We start from the raw sequence: 14,695 nt of genomic DNA on the forward strand, positions 1-14,695 counted from the left end.
TGATCTATAAAATGTTAGGTGTAAACAATGAACCATGACACCAATTTCACCAATTGTTCAATAAAAAATGTTTTTTCTTTATCAAAGGGTAATAAGTTGTTATTGTTATACAGTACATTACACAATGTTACAGAAAATAATAAAATCTTGTTCCTGTCTTGTAATCATTTTATTTGTGTTGCTTGGGTCCAAAGTAAATAAAAAATGCCTAAAAAAAGGTACAGGTTTAGTTTTGCTAAAATTAGAGGCTATATTCAAAATTTGAGTAAAGCGGGAAATATTTGTTAAACGTAATTTCTTTGTGTTTCAGGTCAAACTAAGTCTATAAAATAAAAAGGAAAATGTACACAAATATATATAGGCATTAGAAAGTACAACAGTAAAGAAAAGTGGAAAATAGAATTTAAAAGTTGTGACCTCCAACTTTTTGGGAAACAAATGTTTTTGTATGTCAAAGCAACGAAACAAACTAGGATGTGCCATTTAGAACTTAGGAACAAATTATGTTATACATGGTGTTATCTTTAATATATTACCACAGGCAGGTGAATCAGGGAAATCTAGAAATTCTCTGGAAAAACAGTATTCTTGTTGTGAAAAAAGAAAAACCTACATCATCTTGCATTTCAATGTAAAATTCGATTTCCCGTGCAAATGCTAAAACAAACATGGAACTTTCACTCCACATGGGAAAGTTCCCTTCTGCGTAACAGTTTACATAGTTTTCAGTTGTCGCCTTACCCCTCCAAATGTAAAACTACCATTTAAATATATGTTATAATGCAATGACATAATCAAACTAGTACTTAGATACACGATTTTATCCATTTTTCCATAAATGTCGCAATTACCGCTGTCAGTTCCATTGAAAACCACTACAGCGCTGTTTTTGCTTGGAACTACCCACACCCTGCAGGAACCACGTGACCATAGGCAGATCTACTATTCAGGCAGAGTAGGCGATCGCCTTAGGCCCCCAACCAGTAGGGGGCCCCCAACCAGATGCCCTTGCCCCAACGAGCAAGGGCTTGGGCCACCGGAGCCAGCAGCACCCCCAACTATTCGTCATGTATAATTATGTCAGCATACCAAACAAATAATTAACGAAACAAAAAAGAAAGCCATTTGAATGCTGCATTTGTATTATCTCTCCCCCACACATGCGCACTACAATGGACTGTTCCACGACAACGGACTGAGTATCAGTCGCTTAGCTTCAATTAGCACCGTTTAGCTTCGCTTAGCTCCCTTTAACATTGCTTAGCTCCGCTTAGCTGTTCGCTAGCTTCACTTAGCTCTCCCACATTTTTCACGCCACTAAGCTCGCTATTTTTACAGCTCACTTGTTACTTTGCACGTCGGCTATCGTTTATTTCGAACACATGAGCGAACATGCTCTCCATGAGAACCAAAGTGCAGTGTGGGAGACGTTGAGAACAGGCCGCTAATGCCTCTTTTAACTTTCTTCTTCTTCACACCGAACATAAAATACATGACAGCACACCCTGTGGCGAAACAATGCAGTAAAGTTCCAATCAGTCACACAATAAAACTCAACAGCTGGTTAACAGCATTTGCTAATGAAAAAAAAAAATCTATTAGTGACACCACAAGCAATGATGAAGAATGTTTTTTTTTTACGAATGTAAAGCTTTCGGTTAGCGGTTTAGCGAACGTACCTCCGGTGAACATTTCTAAATAAAAGCATGTCATGTTCGTCATATAAATAACGATTTCTGGAGTTTGTCCCACATACTTCAGAATACATATTATAATATGCAGAGTAAATACTACAGAATACAGATTCTACACTAAGAATAGCTTTCAAATGACACTCTTTATGACAAATATGATTGGCAATGAATAATTTATAATTATTATACTACATTTATTTATAGTAGTATACTATAATAATAATGCTAGAATTTTTTTTAAAGAATTGTTCTGAATAATGTTGGAAAGGCAAAGTCAGTGTTCTGAATCTGTTTACTTTCCATTCTTTTGCACTAGTAAATAGAGCTGGGAATCTTTGGGCACCTAACGATTCGATTACGATTCAGAGGCTCCGATTCGATTATAAAACGATTATTGATGCACCCTTCTCCTTTTTTTTTCTTTTCTTTTTTTTTTTTTTTAAATGTTTTGTACATTAGTTCCAAAATTGTTCAAAAATACTCTCAGGCTAAACCACACTACTATTTCAGTATCAAGTTAACATATAGCGGAAACAAATATACAAAAATAACATTAAATAAAAAACTCCAGTCCCCATTCTGTATCAGCCGCTTTAAACTACATTCAATTAATTTGATGTTGTGAATCAACCGTTAAATTTGTTAAAATTGCTCCCGTTATTCCATAATTTCCCTTTTGTCTACTTTCGACATGTGAAAGTTTTAAAACTATTTTAAAGATAGATTCAAGTCAATATTTTACCGATTTAGGAGTATTTTAGATAAAAAGTTAATTAGGTTTGCTTGGAAGGTTCGCTACAACAGCCTTGCAGGGAAGTGTACTGCTTTAAGATGGCGGCCGTTTATAACGTCCACATTTAGCTTTTTGTAGATGTGCTATTAACACTACCAAATCTAAAATGCATCTAGTCCTATATAAATGATATCCACCGTAACATTATATGGATGTACAGCTTTTCGGCAGCAGTCAGGTATGTTGTTGTGTTTTTTTATCTCGTCGCATGAGTTGAGCTAGAGCCGTGAGTTGAGCATTGGCATTACCCGAGGGGCCGGGTAATGGGAAGCATGATGTTTAGCTACTCTCGCTCCGTTCCGTCCCGAAGACCGCGCGGCGCGCTGAGTGTTGTGCACTTCCGCTTTACTTCGCATATTTCAATAATCGGAATTTGGATGTTTGTGAATCGTTCTCGAATCTTCCACGGCCGAATCGCGAATAATCTAAGAATCGGAAATTTTACACACCTCTACTAGTAAATACTATCAGCATTTAACCTCATTGTTTATTTGTGAATAATTATTGTTATTTACATGTTTATTTGTACTTTAATAAAGAATTTAAGTGTTCCAAAATGGTTTTGTGAATTAATAAGCTTCAACAAAAATTTCATTGCTAAATTAGTAAAAAAAAAAAAAAAAAAAAGAAAATTATTAGTCGACTAATCGTAAAACTAGTCGGCTGACTAATCAGGAGAAAAGTTGTCGTTTAGGACAGACCTAGTGTACCGGAACATATTTCCTCCACACCTTTTTCACCTTTTTAACCCCTGACCCATAAAGAGGGCCCCTGGATATGTTCACCTTAGGCCCCAAAATTGGCAAGTCCGCCACTGCACGTGACCACCTGCGGCGACATCAAAGAGTTTCGCGACTCTATTTATACGGCTATGTGTTGGTGTAATTACATAAGGATGGTTGGATCTCATACAATATAAGAGGAATTTTAGCACAATCCTCCGTTAACTTGGATTTGAAAAATCACCATCTTTAGAAAAATCACCATTTCGTTAAGTAGTCTCATGAACAATTACGTGGCCTGTGAAAATCACTGCAAAATCTCTCGGTGACGGTTCTCCAGATTAAACTTTGTGAGTACAGTTGACCCATGGAATTACTTGTGAATCCTTTTCAGATAATATTTCCGTTAGATTCTAAAAGCATGGCTCGACATGCTTCGTCACATGCCATAAACCGAATAAAAAGAGTTCTTCCTTTAAAGTCGGTAGGGTTTTAAACAACCATCTCCCTATGAACTCTGGTCCAAATTACTCTTCAACAATTTATATACGGTACTCTATAATAAAGTACTTTACTTGGGAGTGTATTTTAGAATTACTGGTTGGGCATACTAGTGGACAGAAAGGTGGTTGGGCCCAAGAAAATCCAGATTTTTTTTTTCTTGTTTTTCATTTTATTTCAAATCATTTGGAACTTCCAATCACTAACAAAGGCATATTTATAAGTCTTATGGAACACATTCGCTACCAAACACGTATGAATACGTCTTTTACTTTTTTTTGTTTTTGTTTTTTTGCGGGGGAGGATACATAAGGGTTTCAACAAAGGATTAACCTGGAGCGCAATTTTAATACCATCATGTTTTATTTCTTAATGTGTGCGTTCATATGTGTAACCGTAAGGCCACATAGATGCACGTATACACTAAATATACAGTCACATTGTTGCTGCTCAATTCCAACTCATATAAAGTGCTGGCCAAAAGTATTGGCACCCCTATAATTCTGACAGATAATGCTCAACTTCTCCCAGAAAATGATTGCAATTACAAATGCTTTGGTAGTAATATCTTCATTTATTTTGCTTGCAATGAAAAAACACAAAAGAGAATGAAAAAGAAATTAAAACATTATCATTTTACACAAACCTCCAAAAATGGGCCGAACAAAAGTATTGGCACCCTCAGCCTAATACTTGGGAGCACAACCTTTAACAGCATAACAACATAACTACGAAAAACGGCTTCCGGTGTCCATCATTGAGTTTCTTACAATGCTCTGCTGGAATTTTAGACCATTCTTCTTTGGCCAACTGTTCCAGGTCTCTGAGATTTGAAGAGTGCCTTCTCCAAACTGCCATTTTCAGATCTCTCCACAGGTGTTCTATGGGATTCAGGTCTGGACTCATTGCTGGCCACTTTATAAGTCTCCGGTTCGTTCTCTCAAACCATTTTCTAGTGATTTTTGAAGTGTGTTTTGGATCATTGTCCTGCTGGAAGACCCATGACCTCTGATGGAGACCCAGCTTTCTCACACTGGGCCCTACATTATGCTGCAAAATTGGTTGGCAGTATTCAGACTTCAAAATGCCATGTACATGGTCAAGCAGTCCAGTGCCAGAGGAAGCAAAGCAACCCCAAAACATCAGGGAACCTCCGCCATGTTTGACTGTGGGGACCGTGTTCTTTTCTTTGAAGGCCTTGTTTCTTTCCCTGTAAAGTCTTTGTTAATGCCTTTTCGCAAAAAGCTCTCGCATTCTTCCAAAACGTTTTTGGCCTTCTCAGATAAATTTTGGCTAACTCCAGCCTGGCTTTTCTATGTCTCTGGGTCAGAAGTGGGGTCTTCCTGGGTATCCGGCTATCATAGAGTCCCTTTTCATTCAGACGCCGATGGATAGTACGGGTTGGCACCGTTGTACCCTCGGACTGAAGGACAGCTTGAACTTGATTGGATGTTAGTCGAGGTTCTTTATCCACCATCCGCACAATCTTTCGTTGAAATCTCTTGTCAATTTTCTTTTTCGTCCACATCTAGGGAGGTTAGCCACAGTGCTATGGGCTTTACACTTATTGATGACACTGCGCACAGTAGACACAGGAATATTCAGGTCTTTGGAGATGGACTTGTAGCCTTGAGACTGCCCATGCTTCCTAACAATTTTGCTTCTCAAGTCCTCAGACAGTTCTTTGGTCTGCTTTCTTTTCTCCATGCTCAATGTGGTACACACAAGGACACAGGACAGACACTGAGTCAACTTTAATCCATTTTAATTGGCTGCAAGTAGGGCTGGGCGATATGGCCTTAAGTACGTATCACGATAAATTGAGCAGATTTACCTCGATAACGATAAATGACGATAAATTCGCCCAAGCAGACTGTTATATAATTTGAAAATTTGAATCAATGCATGGAATACAAATTAACCGTTTCTCGTTAAATTTATTTAACCAGCTTTCAATTTAACAATTGCACATGCAGTCTAAACATTAAGTATTGAAAAAAATCTTGTAAACAATAAGAATTCTAGTGTGAACATTTATAACAGCTTGTATGACTTGAAAAATGTACATCATTATAAAAATCAATATGACGACTGTGCAAACATGTCATTCAAACACAAATGACTTGCAGCTTTAACAGTACACGTCAGACAACTTATTGGTAATGGCTGCTGTGACATAATTATTCAACACAAGTGTTTACGTCAAGGTTTCAGTTTTTTTTTTTTTTTTTTCCCCGAAACATTTTTTAATACATGCACCCCCCACACAGACACAACCAGATTAAAGCTGTATTGCTCGGATGCCAATGAAACATTTAAGGTTTTATGATGGCAGAATAAAGCAAACGCATACAGAAAAATAGCTGTGGCCATTAAACTGTCATATTATATATAGGCTTCACTGTTAGATTATATGCTTTACCATCATGAAAGCTTTCAGAGAAATCACACAGAGATGCCAAATAACGCAACATGATGATTCCTACATGAAGTCCGTGCCCAGTCCACTCATTAATTTCAGCTGTTTCGACAAGGTTAGAGCCGCTGTCCGACTCTTTCACGTTCATTTGTAGCCGTTGTTAGCCATAGCGTTCGCCTGTGGCTTGGCTACCAGAAGAAAGCACTGAAAGCATCCTCTCCTGATATCGTGAGAACCAGTGAGGACAGCAGGTGAAAGCCCGTCTGGAACCCGCCAAGAGTTTACTTAATGTCGGGTGAAAGTTTGGCGAAGCTAACTTAAGCTCCACTCCATCCCGTTTACTTGTAGCCGCTAGCGTTAGCCTACCGGGCTTCTGTTTGATTGGCTTCCTGAAAACCACGGGACTCCATACGTAAGCACACTGTCTGCTTTCTTAAAGGGGAATGAACATAGCCAAACAACACAGCGTCAAAGCGGGATAAAAAGACCATATTTTCTTGTTTTATTAAATTACTGTATTTACTGACATGGTCAAAATTACGTCGGTCATCGTGAAGAATTTCGGTGACGGTAAATTTTCGGTTTACCGCCCTGCTCTAGCTGCAAGTGTGATTTAGTTATTACCAACACCTGTTATGTGCCCCAAGTAAGTAACCAGTGCTGTTAATTACACAAATTAGAGAAGCATCACATGATTTTTCAAAGGGTGCCAATACTTTTGTCGGGCCCATTTTTGGAGTTTTGTGTAAAATGATAATGATTTAATTCCTTTTTCATTCTCTTTTGTGTTTTTTCATTGCAAGCAAAATAAATGAAGATATTACTACCAAAGCATTTGTCATTGCAATCATTTTCTGGGAGAAATTGAGCATTATCTGACAGAATTGCAGGGGTGCTAATACTTTTGGTCAGCACTGTAGTTGACTTTCCATTATGGAAAAAAATGCTTGTGGTGTTATATTTGTAATGTATTTTTATTTTTGGTGATGTATGGCAATTTTTGAAGGGCTGTGTATGTTGTGATATACAGTACAGTAGTGGGAAAATATTGTTTAGATATTAGAGCTGTCACGAAAGCAAAAAAAAAATATCAGTGTCAAAGTCAAAGTTATGCTTGAAATGTCTTCTCACAAAAAGCTCTTTTTTCCCAGGAATTCTCCCCTGAAATCAAGCTTTTCCAAAATCTTCCTCATGTTCTTCTGCTTATAAGAATGGCAAAAGAGTAGAAACGAACTCTCATTTCGTTGGTTCTGTGTTCATGAAGCCATAGAACACAAAGTTCTGTGGCACTTCAAATATCAGTAAAACATTGAAAATGGCATGTTCAGAAGTGGATCTCTTGAAAAATGGCTGGGTGTGAAAGACTTCATTTGTCTCATAATTCATTTCATCCGGATCAGTTCCAGAAAAATAAGAATAAACATTTTTTCAATAGCATGAAAATGTTTATTATTTTGATTTGATTTATTTCGAACAGTAATAATGAAATGCAACAACAAGAGTGGAAAAAACAGCAACAACAATAATAACAGTAATGATAACAAAAGTAATAACAAATACATACATATATAGCTCGAAAAGGAGTGGGAAGTGGGTTTTTCAATTCACTTCTTAAAAATTCCATGAGAATACAGAAAATTTACTTTTCCATCCTAATACAGTATAATGGAAAGTTAATTAATACGATATCTAAAAGGAGGGTGGAGGGTGCACGCTAACCAAAATGTATATTTGAAAGAGTTGGGTGTTGTTGTCAATGTGTTCATTCATTCCTCATTCAATTCAGAGGTACTATTTTCCAAATGTCGTTTGTGTGTCTATTTTGTATGTTCAATATAACCACCTTCCAATGATGGAGATTGACCCTCTATTTCAGCTGGTTGTAGACAATGTGACTTTTTATAGGTGTGGTATCCTGTGGAGTAAACAGCAAGAATTCTTAATGTGTCATCATCACCATCATCATTTGATTGTCATTAACATTGTTCACTGCAGGTAAGTGACACCCTTGCATATTATTTCCATATTTTTCAATTGTAATCTTATAACTACAGGTAAAAGCTATTCCACACTATTCCAAGTTTAACAGGGCACCACATCACAAACTTGCAAGCTGTCACATCCCATTAACACTCACCTCCCACAAACAGGACAGATGCCACGAGCTGAAAGATGCTGTAGATGACTGGGAATGCAAACATGGCTTCCTTTTCAGCTGGTCCAAAGGACAACTGAATAATTGTGTTACACAACAGACTGTTCTGAATACCAGTCTCCACAGCAATTGTTCGGCACCTACACACACCAAAATACAGAATAACAGAACTACTTTGGATTTGTAATGAGGAGACGTACACTAAATACTTGTGATCAACAAATTATTTATTTGCCAACAGAGTGTTGCAATATGACAATATGGATCATAATTTTTTTTTTGCATCTTGCTTTATTAATATTTTATTCATTTAAGTGTACGGTATAAATAAAATATATATTTTATAAATAAACAGAAAATATCACAGAAATATTATTTCTTTTCTTAAAGAAAAATATACACTTTCTTATATTGTAAATCTTTATTAACAATTACAATTGTGGTAAATGCTTTTAATAGGTTTGAATTACGATGCAAGTTGGCAACATTTTTAAAGCTGTTTTTTATTTTTTTTAATTATTTTATTTTATTTTATTTTATTTTTAATTGTAATCATACCTGTGCCATGGTTGACCCACAAAGTAAGCCAAAAGGAAACTCATCCCAAAGCCAATAAAGGGGTAGATTGTTCCGATTATCCAAAGGTAGGGGCCATTGCTCCAGGAAGACTGGTAAAGAATCAGCCCAACCACAGAAATGATGACAAGGAAAACAACACCTGCAATGGTTCCAAACTGAACAGAAGACACACATGAAGTAAATATCACTTTATAGATTGGTTGGGAAAAAGAGCATGAGATCATTGCTAATCCCTACCTTGAGGATCTTTTTAGCATAGTGGGGCCATCTATGTTTAATGCACAGTCCAACAGTGACTGGAACAATGAAGGCTACAAGAGTGACACCTGAAGAAACCAGATTAGCGTGCCTTTTGCATTGTCTTTGTTTTTACAGGACCAGAACAAAACGAGTCTGACACAGCATAAAAGAGTGTAATTAACAAATAGGGATGAGAATTGATAGGATTTTTACGATTCCGATTCCATTATCGATATTGCTTAACGATTCGATTCTTTATCGATTCTCTTATCGATTCTAATTTGGGGAAAAAGAAAAAGAAACATTTTGATTGGCATCTAGTTAATGTAATCAGAAGTCACAACCTTACAAACTCACAGTGAGGTCAAAAGGGGCCCAAAGCCCCGATGTTAACTGTGGCAAATAGACAAGAATGTGTAACATTTTACTGAAACATTTTTCTAATAGAAATAAAAAATCCTCATTTTTAAAAGGACATATGAGCTGATCGCACTCAAAAATAATAATAATAAGAGATAAATACTGTCAAATACAACAGAACAGTACGTAGTGCAAATGTGCAAAATTAACAATTCTTTTGCAGAAAAATAAGCATGTCTGCTTGTCAGGTAGGATACGCGATCTTTCTGGATTTATGGTGTCTCCAGCAGTGGAGAACACCCTCTCAGATGGGGTGGAGAAAGCCTGCACACACAGAAAGTGTTCAGCTAGTCCAGACAGCAGGGGCAGAGTATCTCTTATGTTGTCCCAGATATTAACAAGTTTATATTTAGGTTGGTGTAATTACATAAGGATGGTTGGATCTCATACAACATAAGAGGAATTTTAGCACAATCCTCCATTAACTGGGATTTGTTAACTTCCTACACATAGTTGGGGTACTCTATGGAAAGGCCTTTTGATACTCAGTAGAATAAAAGTGGTTTGGGACCAATGGGACCATCCTATCTCAAATTACGGATGAAAATATGCTGATTGGCTTTCGTCGTCAGGTGCATTTCGGGAAGTACAGTAATTTGGAACATCCACTTCCGTTAGTCGTAGCAAAACAAAAATACCACCATCAGATGCGGAGGTATATACTTTTGTGTAAAATCAGTAGTCAGATTGGCCCGACGACCCACCAAATTCAAATTGTTCCGAAAACACCCCTGATTGGTGGACTACAGACCGAAATGAGTATTAAAATTGCTAATAAAATCGTTTAGGATTTTTTTAGATGCATATATGCTATATTTTTCTGAGTATTCGACAAGGAATACAATAGCTCCGTTAATAAACTTTTTTGGAAAAAAATAATTTCTTCAAGTAGTCTCATGAATAATGACGTGGCCTGTGAATATCAATGCATAATGACTCGGCCACAGTTCTCCAAATTATTAATGGGGAATGGTCATTCTTTGTATTATTACATGGTCTTATTGGCTGAATCGAACACAAGTAACATGCATAAATTGTGTGACATAGTTCTTGGAATCTATAAGAGAGTAATTCGATAGACTGTCAACAATGAAATTGAAACGCACGGAACCGGTTCTCGATTCCCATCCCTATTAACAAAATAAACCATTCTTATCTCGTGCACAAAAAAAGTATTTTGACGTGTTTGTAACCATCATGAGTAAAATATTTACCAATTGTATCATATGGAATTTGGATGGCGTCTGCCGAAGTCCAGATGGAGGTGTATATGAAAAGACATAGTGGCATCATTCCCATGGACAGTGTGGTGGAACAGGCTGTCATAGTAACACTGAAGGGAGTAAAAGTTAACAGTTCTTCTTTACATACGGTGGAAAACAGAGAAGACTGAAAAAGCAGTTTCTACTCTTGCACTCCTCTTTAAAAGAAACTGCTGTATTTTAAGCCAAAACAACTGTTGTGTTTGACAGAACAATATGTCTATATGCTGCCATAGCAGACTCATGGCGCATTAAGCCCCCAAACTATTTTTAATTTGTCCGTTTTACCCTGAAAACCCCCATTTACAGACGTTGCGCAACCGCTTTTGTTTCAACCCAGCCATAAAACGGAGGTAATTTATTAGATTTATTGTTCAAAATGTCTGTAGTTTTTATCTTAGAATCATTAATTGATGTCTCATACTTCGTTTAAAAAAAAAAACAAAAAAAAAACGACTTAAAAAAATTATTAATTCACATATTCATTCATTCATTCATTCATTCATTTTCCATGCCGCTGTTCCTCACGAGGGACATATTTTAAACTTTTAAACAAATTATGTCACAATGAAGAAAAATGCCGTCTGTAAAAAAGTCACGGATATCTACCTCATAACTATCGCGTAATTGTGTTTTTTTTCTTACTGTCGCATTTTCTCCGATATGTTAATCAGTGGTGTCCAAACTATTCCACATAGGGCCGCAGTGGGTGCTGGATTTCATTCCTACAAAACAAGATGGCATCTTTTCACCAATCTGATGTCTCAAAAGTGTAATCAGTTGATTGCAGTCTGGTGTTGCTTGTTTTAGCACAAACGTCATTGGTTGATCTGTCTGTGCTCGATTGGTGGGAACAAAAACCAGGACCCACAGTGGACACCCATGTGTTAGATGATAAATAATCAATCCAAAAAAAGAAAAATTGGAAAAAAACTTATAAAAGTGTAACTATATGAGAAAGAAAATCTCGACCACTCCTTGATGTCTGCGATTTCTGCATCACGATCCTTGTTATATGACCGTGTTTCACCCATAAAATCCCCCCCAAAAATCCAGCAGTGGCCATTCATAGCTGTGTCTTCACACTTGGTGATACATGCTACATGGAGTTTTTGGATCGAAACAAAGTAAGTACACGATAACATCTCGTTAATGTCATGGCGTCTGTAACCTCCAGATAGGATTTTGCTGTTTAAAAAACATTAAAAAAACAACAACAACAACAACAAAACTGCCCTCCTGTTCAAAAATTTTCTTCCCTCAGAAAATTGAGATTTTAAGCCTACCAATAATGTATCACACATGCATATCGGACAATTTTGAAAGTTGGCCAAATTGGGGGTCTCAGAACGAAACTTCAAGTCACCTGAGTGTTTTCCGCCATATATATATATATATATATATATTTTGTTTATTCATCACAAAATAATTTGAGGGAGTAGGGTGTGTGTGTATGTAAAAATAAATGCACTAAGAATGGTCCCACATTTTTGCTCAGTAATGTACAGTACATCAAGTTAATCGGATAATTTACCTAGATTCAGCCAAGACACGTATACATAACAACCTCTTACCTTAGGTCCATGTCTCCATCAAGCAAGCGACAGATAATATTGGAAATGGCGCCTCCAGGACAGCAACCCAGAATATTGATAGCAATTGCCTGAACAGGTAGCACATTAAATGCAAATGATAATGCAAAGGCAGTAAAAGGCATTATGCCGAATTGGCAGAGAAAACCAATAACGATGCCCCAGGGTCTCTTCAGGTGCCCCCAAAGTTTATGGGCATTCATAGAGCAGCCCATGGCAAGCATGATCATCGCTTGCATGACAGTGAAAACAATACTTAATGCCAGATTCAATTTTGCATTTAAGTCAGTGGTTGGCGCAAGGCAGTTAGCACCGGTGCAGATTGTGGCATCATCATCGCAGGCAGAAAGGTTTGCAGTTGTTTCCTTGAAGCTTGACATGCTGGAAATGTGGAAGAACTGTCTTTAGCCAGCCAACTTTGTTAGAAAACGTCGGATGCGGCAGCAATTCATAGACTTTGCTGGATTTAATCCTTTCTTTTTCATGATGATCCGAACTGCCCACCCCACTGCTCCTTGTGTCTTGTTTGCCAACTGCAAAATTGGTGGCAAGATAAGTTGGTGGAAAGAAGTTACACTATTTATGGTGTAAATGTTCAAAGATCATAGACACTGACACAGCTTTGATTTTTATGGTTGCACAATTCTTTACCTCAAAAGCCCTTTGGCCTCTTTAAATTTTATTGACAGTTAGGACTTGTCCAAACCTTGCAGGGTCTCTCGTGAAAAAATCTTTTGGGCACAAAAACCAAACGTTTGAAAAACCTCCGACCAAAGTGAAATTTCGTGATTTTCCCATTTAAAGTATCTGCATGTGATCACCAACAACCTGTTTGGAAATGGCGACAAATTATTTTCTCATATCACCAGGGGTGGGAAGAGTTCCAAAAATATTTACTCAATACATTGGTGAAATATTATCCAAGTTAAAGTGCTGGTGTAAAGATGTACTTAAAGTGCCTATGACAGCAAAAGGCATGTTTATTTCATATTTCACGCGGTATTTTATGCTCCTGGATGAAATGGACCGCTTGGATGTGTGTGAAAGCGATCTATTTATATATTCAATTTTTTTTAATCCAGCACCATGAAGATGAGTGACTTCTGGATTGAGGAGGAATGCGAATTTGACATCACCCGGGTCAGCATCTCACAAGGGAGCATTGCTTTATAGCATGCAGGTGGACTGCGGATTCAGCTGATTTTGCGGATTAATTCGTTCATTTTTTGCATCACGGCAGCCAAATGTGCTGCAGGTTTTTGTTGCTGCACCAGGATGAGGCATGTGAGCCTTTTTGGGTTTCAAAAAGTTCCCGTTCACCACGGAGATTGGCTAAAACAAGCTTGACAACTGTGGGACCATTGGACTTCCGAGGAAGTGAGTAAACTACATGTTTTGTATTATGTCAAATACTGGGATCATTGCACACGTTTTAATAAGGAGGTGGCTAGCATTTTGTGGCTGACAGTGCTCCTTGTCCACCAAGAAGGCCACTTGGCCAACGACCAGCGGCTTGTCGCACACACCCCTCGGTCCTTTTGCCGGCCGAGAATGCGCTTTCCTCGGCTTATGCTCGTGCAGCACACTGCTCTCGTCTGCGGTTCTCCATATCGTCCAGACTTCCAGCCCCTCTGCCCTATTCGTATGCCCGGGAATAGACCACTATCCTCGGGTTGGACTCGGGCAGCTACGCACTCCTCCGACGTTGGTTATTCTGCAGGTTCTTCCCCGGAAACGAGCACTCCTGCCCGCAGCAGGGGAACGACGAGCTGTAACTTGCTTGCCGCCGTGGGGTAGCCGATTGGTGAAGACAATCGACAACCTTGCCGCCGTGTGACATGGTCCGGGGTGGTTTTGTGTGATGTTTCGTTTTCGAAAGCCGAAAAAGATTGGAACAGCCGCTCGGCGGTCATTCTCCAGCTGCTTCCCAGGCAACGAGCACTCCTGCCCGCAGCAGGGGAACGACGACCTGTAACTTGCTCGCCGCCGTTCGGTAGCCGATCGGTGAAGACAATCGACAACACCTCAGCCGTGTAACATGATCCGGGGTTGTTTTGTGTGATTTCTCGTTTTCGAAAGGCAAGTATAAGACTTGGAAACGCCGCTCGGTTCGGGTTAGCATGTTGGCTAGCTGCCACACCTCCTGTTTTGTTTACGCTCTCTGAGCTGGGGCAGGGAAATGACAAAAGCCAGACTAACTGTGGTGGCATAAAATACGGTTTGGGAGGTGCAAGAAATCGACAGTTTTGACAATTATGCAGTAATTTTGCCCTGTCGTACTGAATAAATTCATTTTTAATATTTCATATTCCATGTTA

The 14,695-nt window shown here is 38.3% G+C and overlaps 1 protein-coding gene across 1 annotated transcript; it reads right to left on the reverse strand.

Moving 5' to 3' along the window:
• Positions 1-7,136: 7,136 nt before the first annotated feature.
• On the reverse strand, positions 7,137-12,956 carry LOC130913392 (ileal sodium/bile acid cotransporter-like). Its single transcript, XM_057831990.1, has 6 exons — positions 12,360-12,956; positions 10,738-10,856; positions 9,101-9,189; positions 8,843-9,018; positions 8,267-8,424; positions 7,137-8,044 (listed from the first exon to the last, which is right to left on the reverse strand). Exons 1-6 carry the CDS (start codon positions 12,755-12,757, stop codon positions 7,947-7,949), a joined length of 1,038 nt encoding a protein of 345 aa, XP_057687973.1. The 5' UTR covers positions 12,758-12,956; the 3' UTR covers positions 7,137-7,946.
• Positions 12,957-14,695: the final 1,739 nt, after the last annotated feature.

The sequence above is a fragment of the Corythoichthys intestinalis genome, chromosome 1 (assembly GCF_030265065.1).
Source record: "Corythoichthys intestinalis isolate RoL2023-P3 chromosome 1, ASM3026506v1, whole genome shotgun sequence".
Classification (NCBI taxonomy): Eukaryota; Metazoa; Chordata; class Actinopteri; order Syngnathiformes; family Syngnathidae; genus Corythoichthys; species Corythoichthys intestinalis.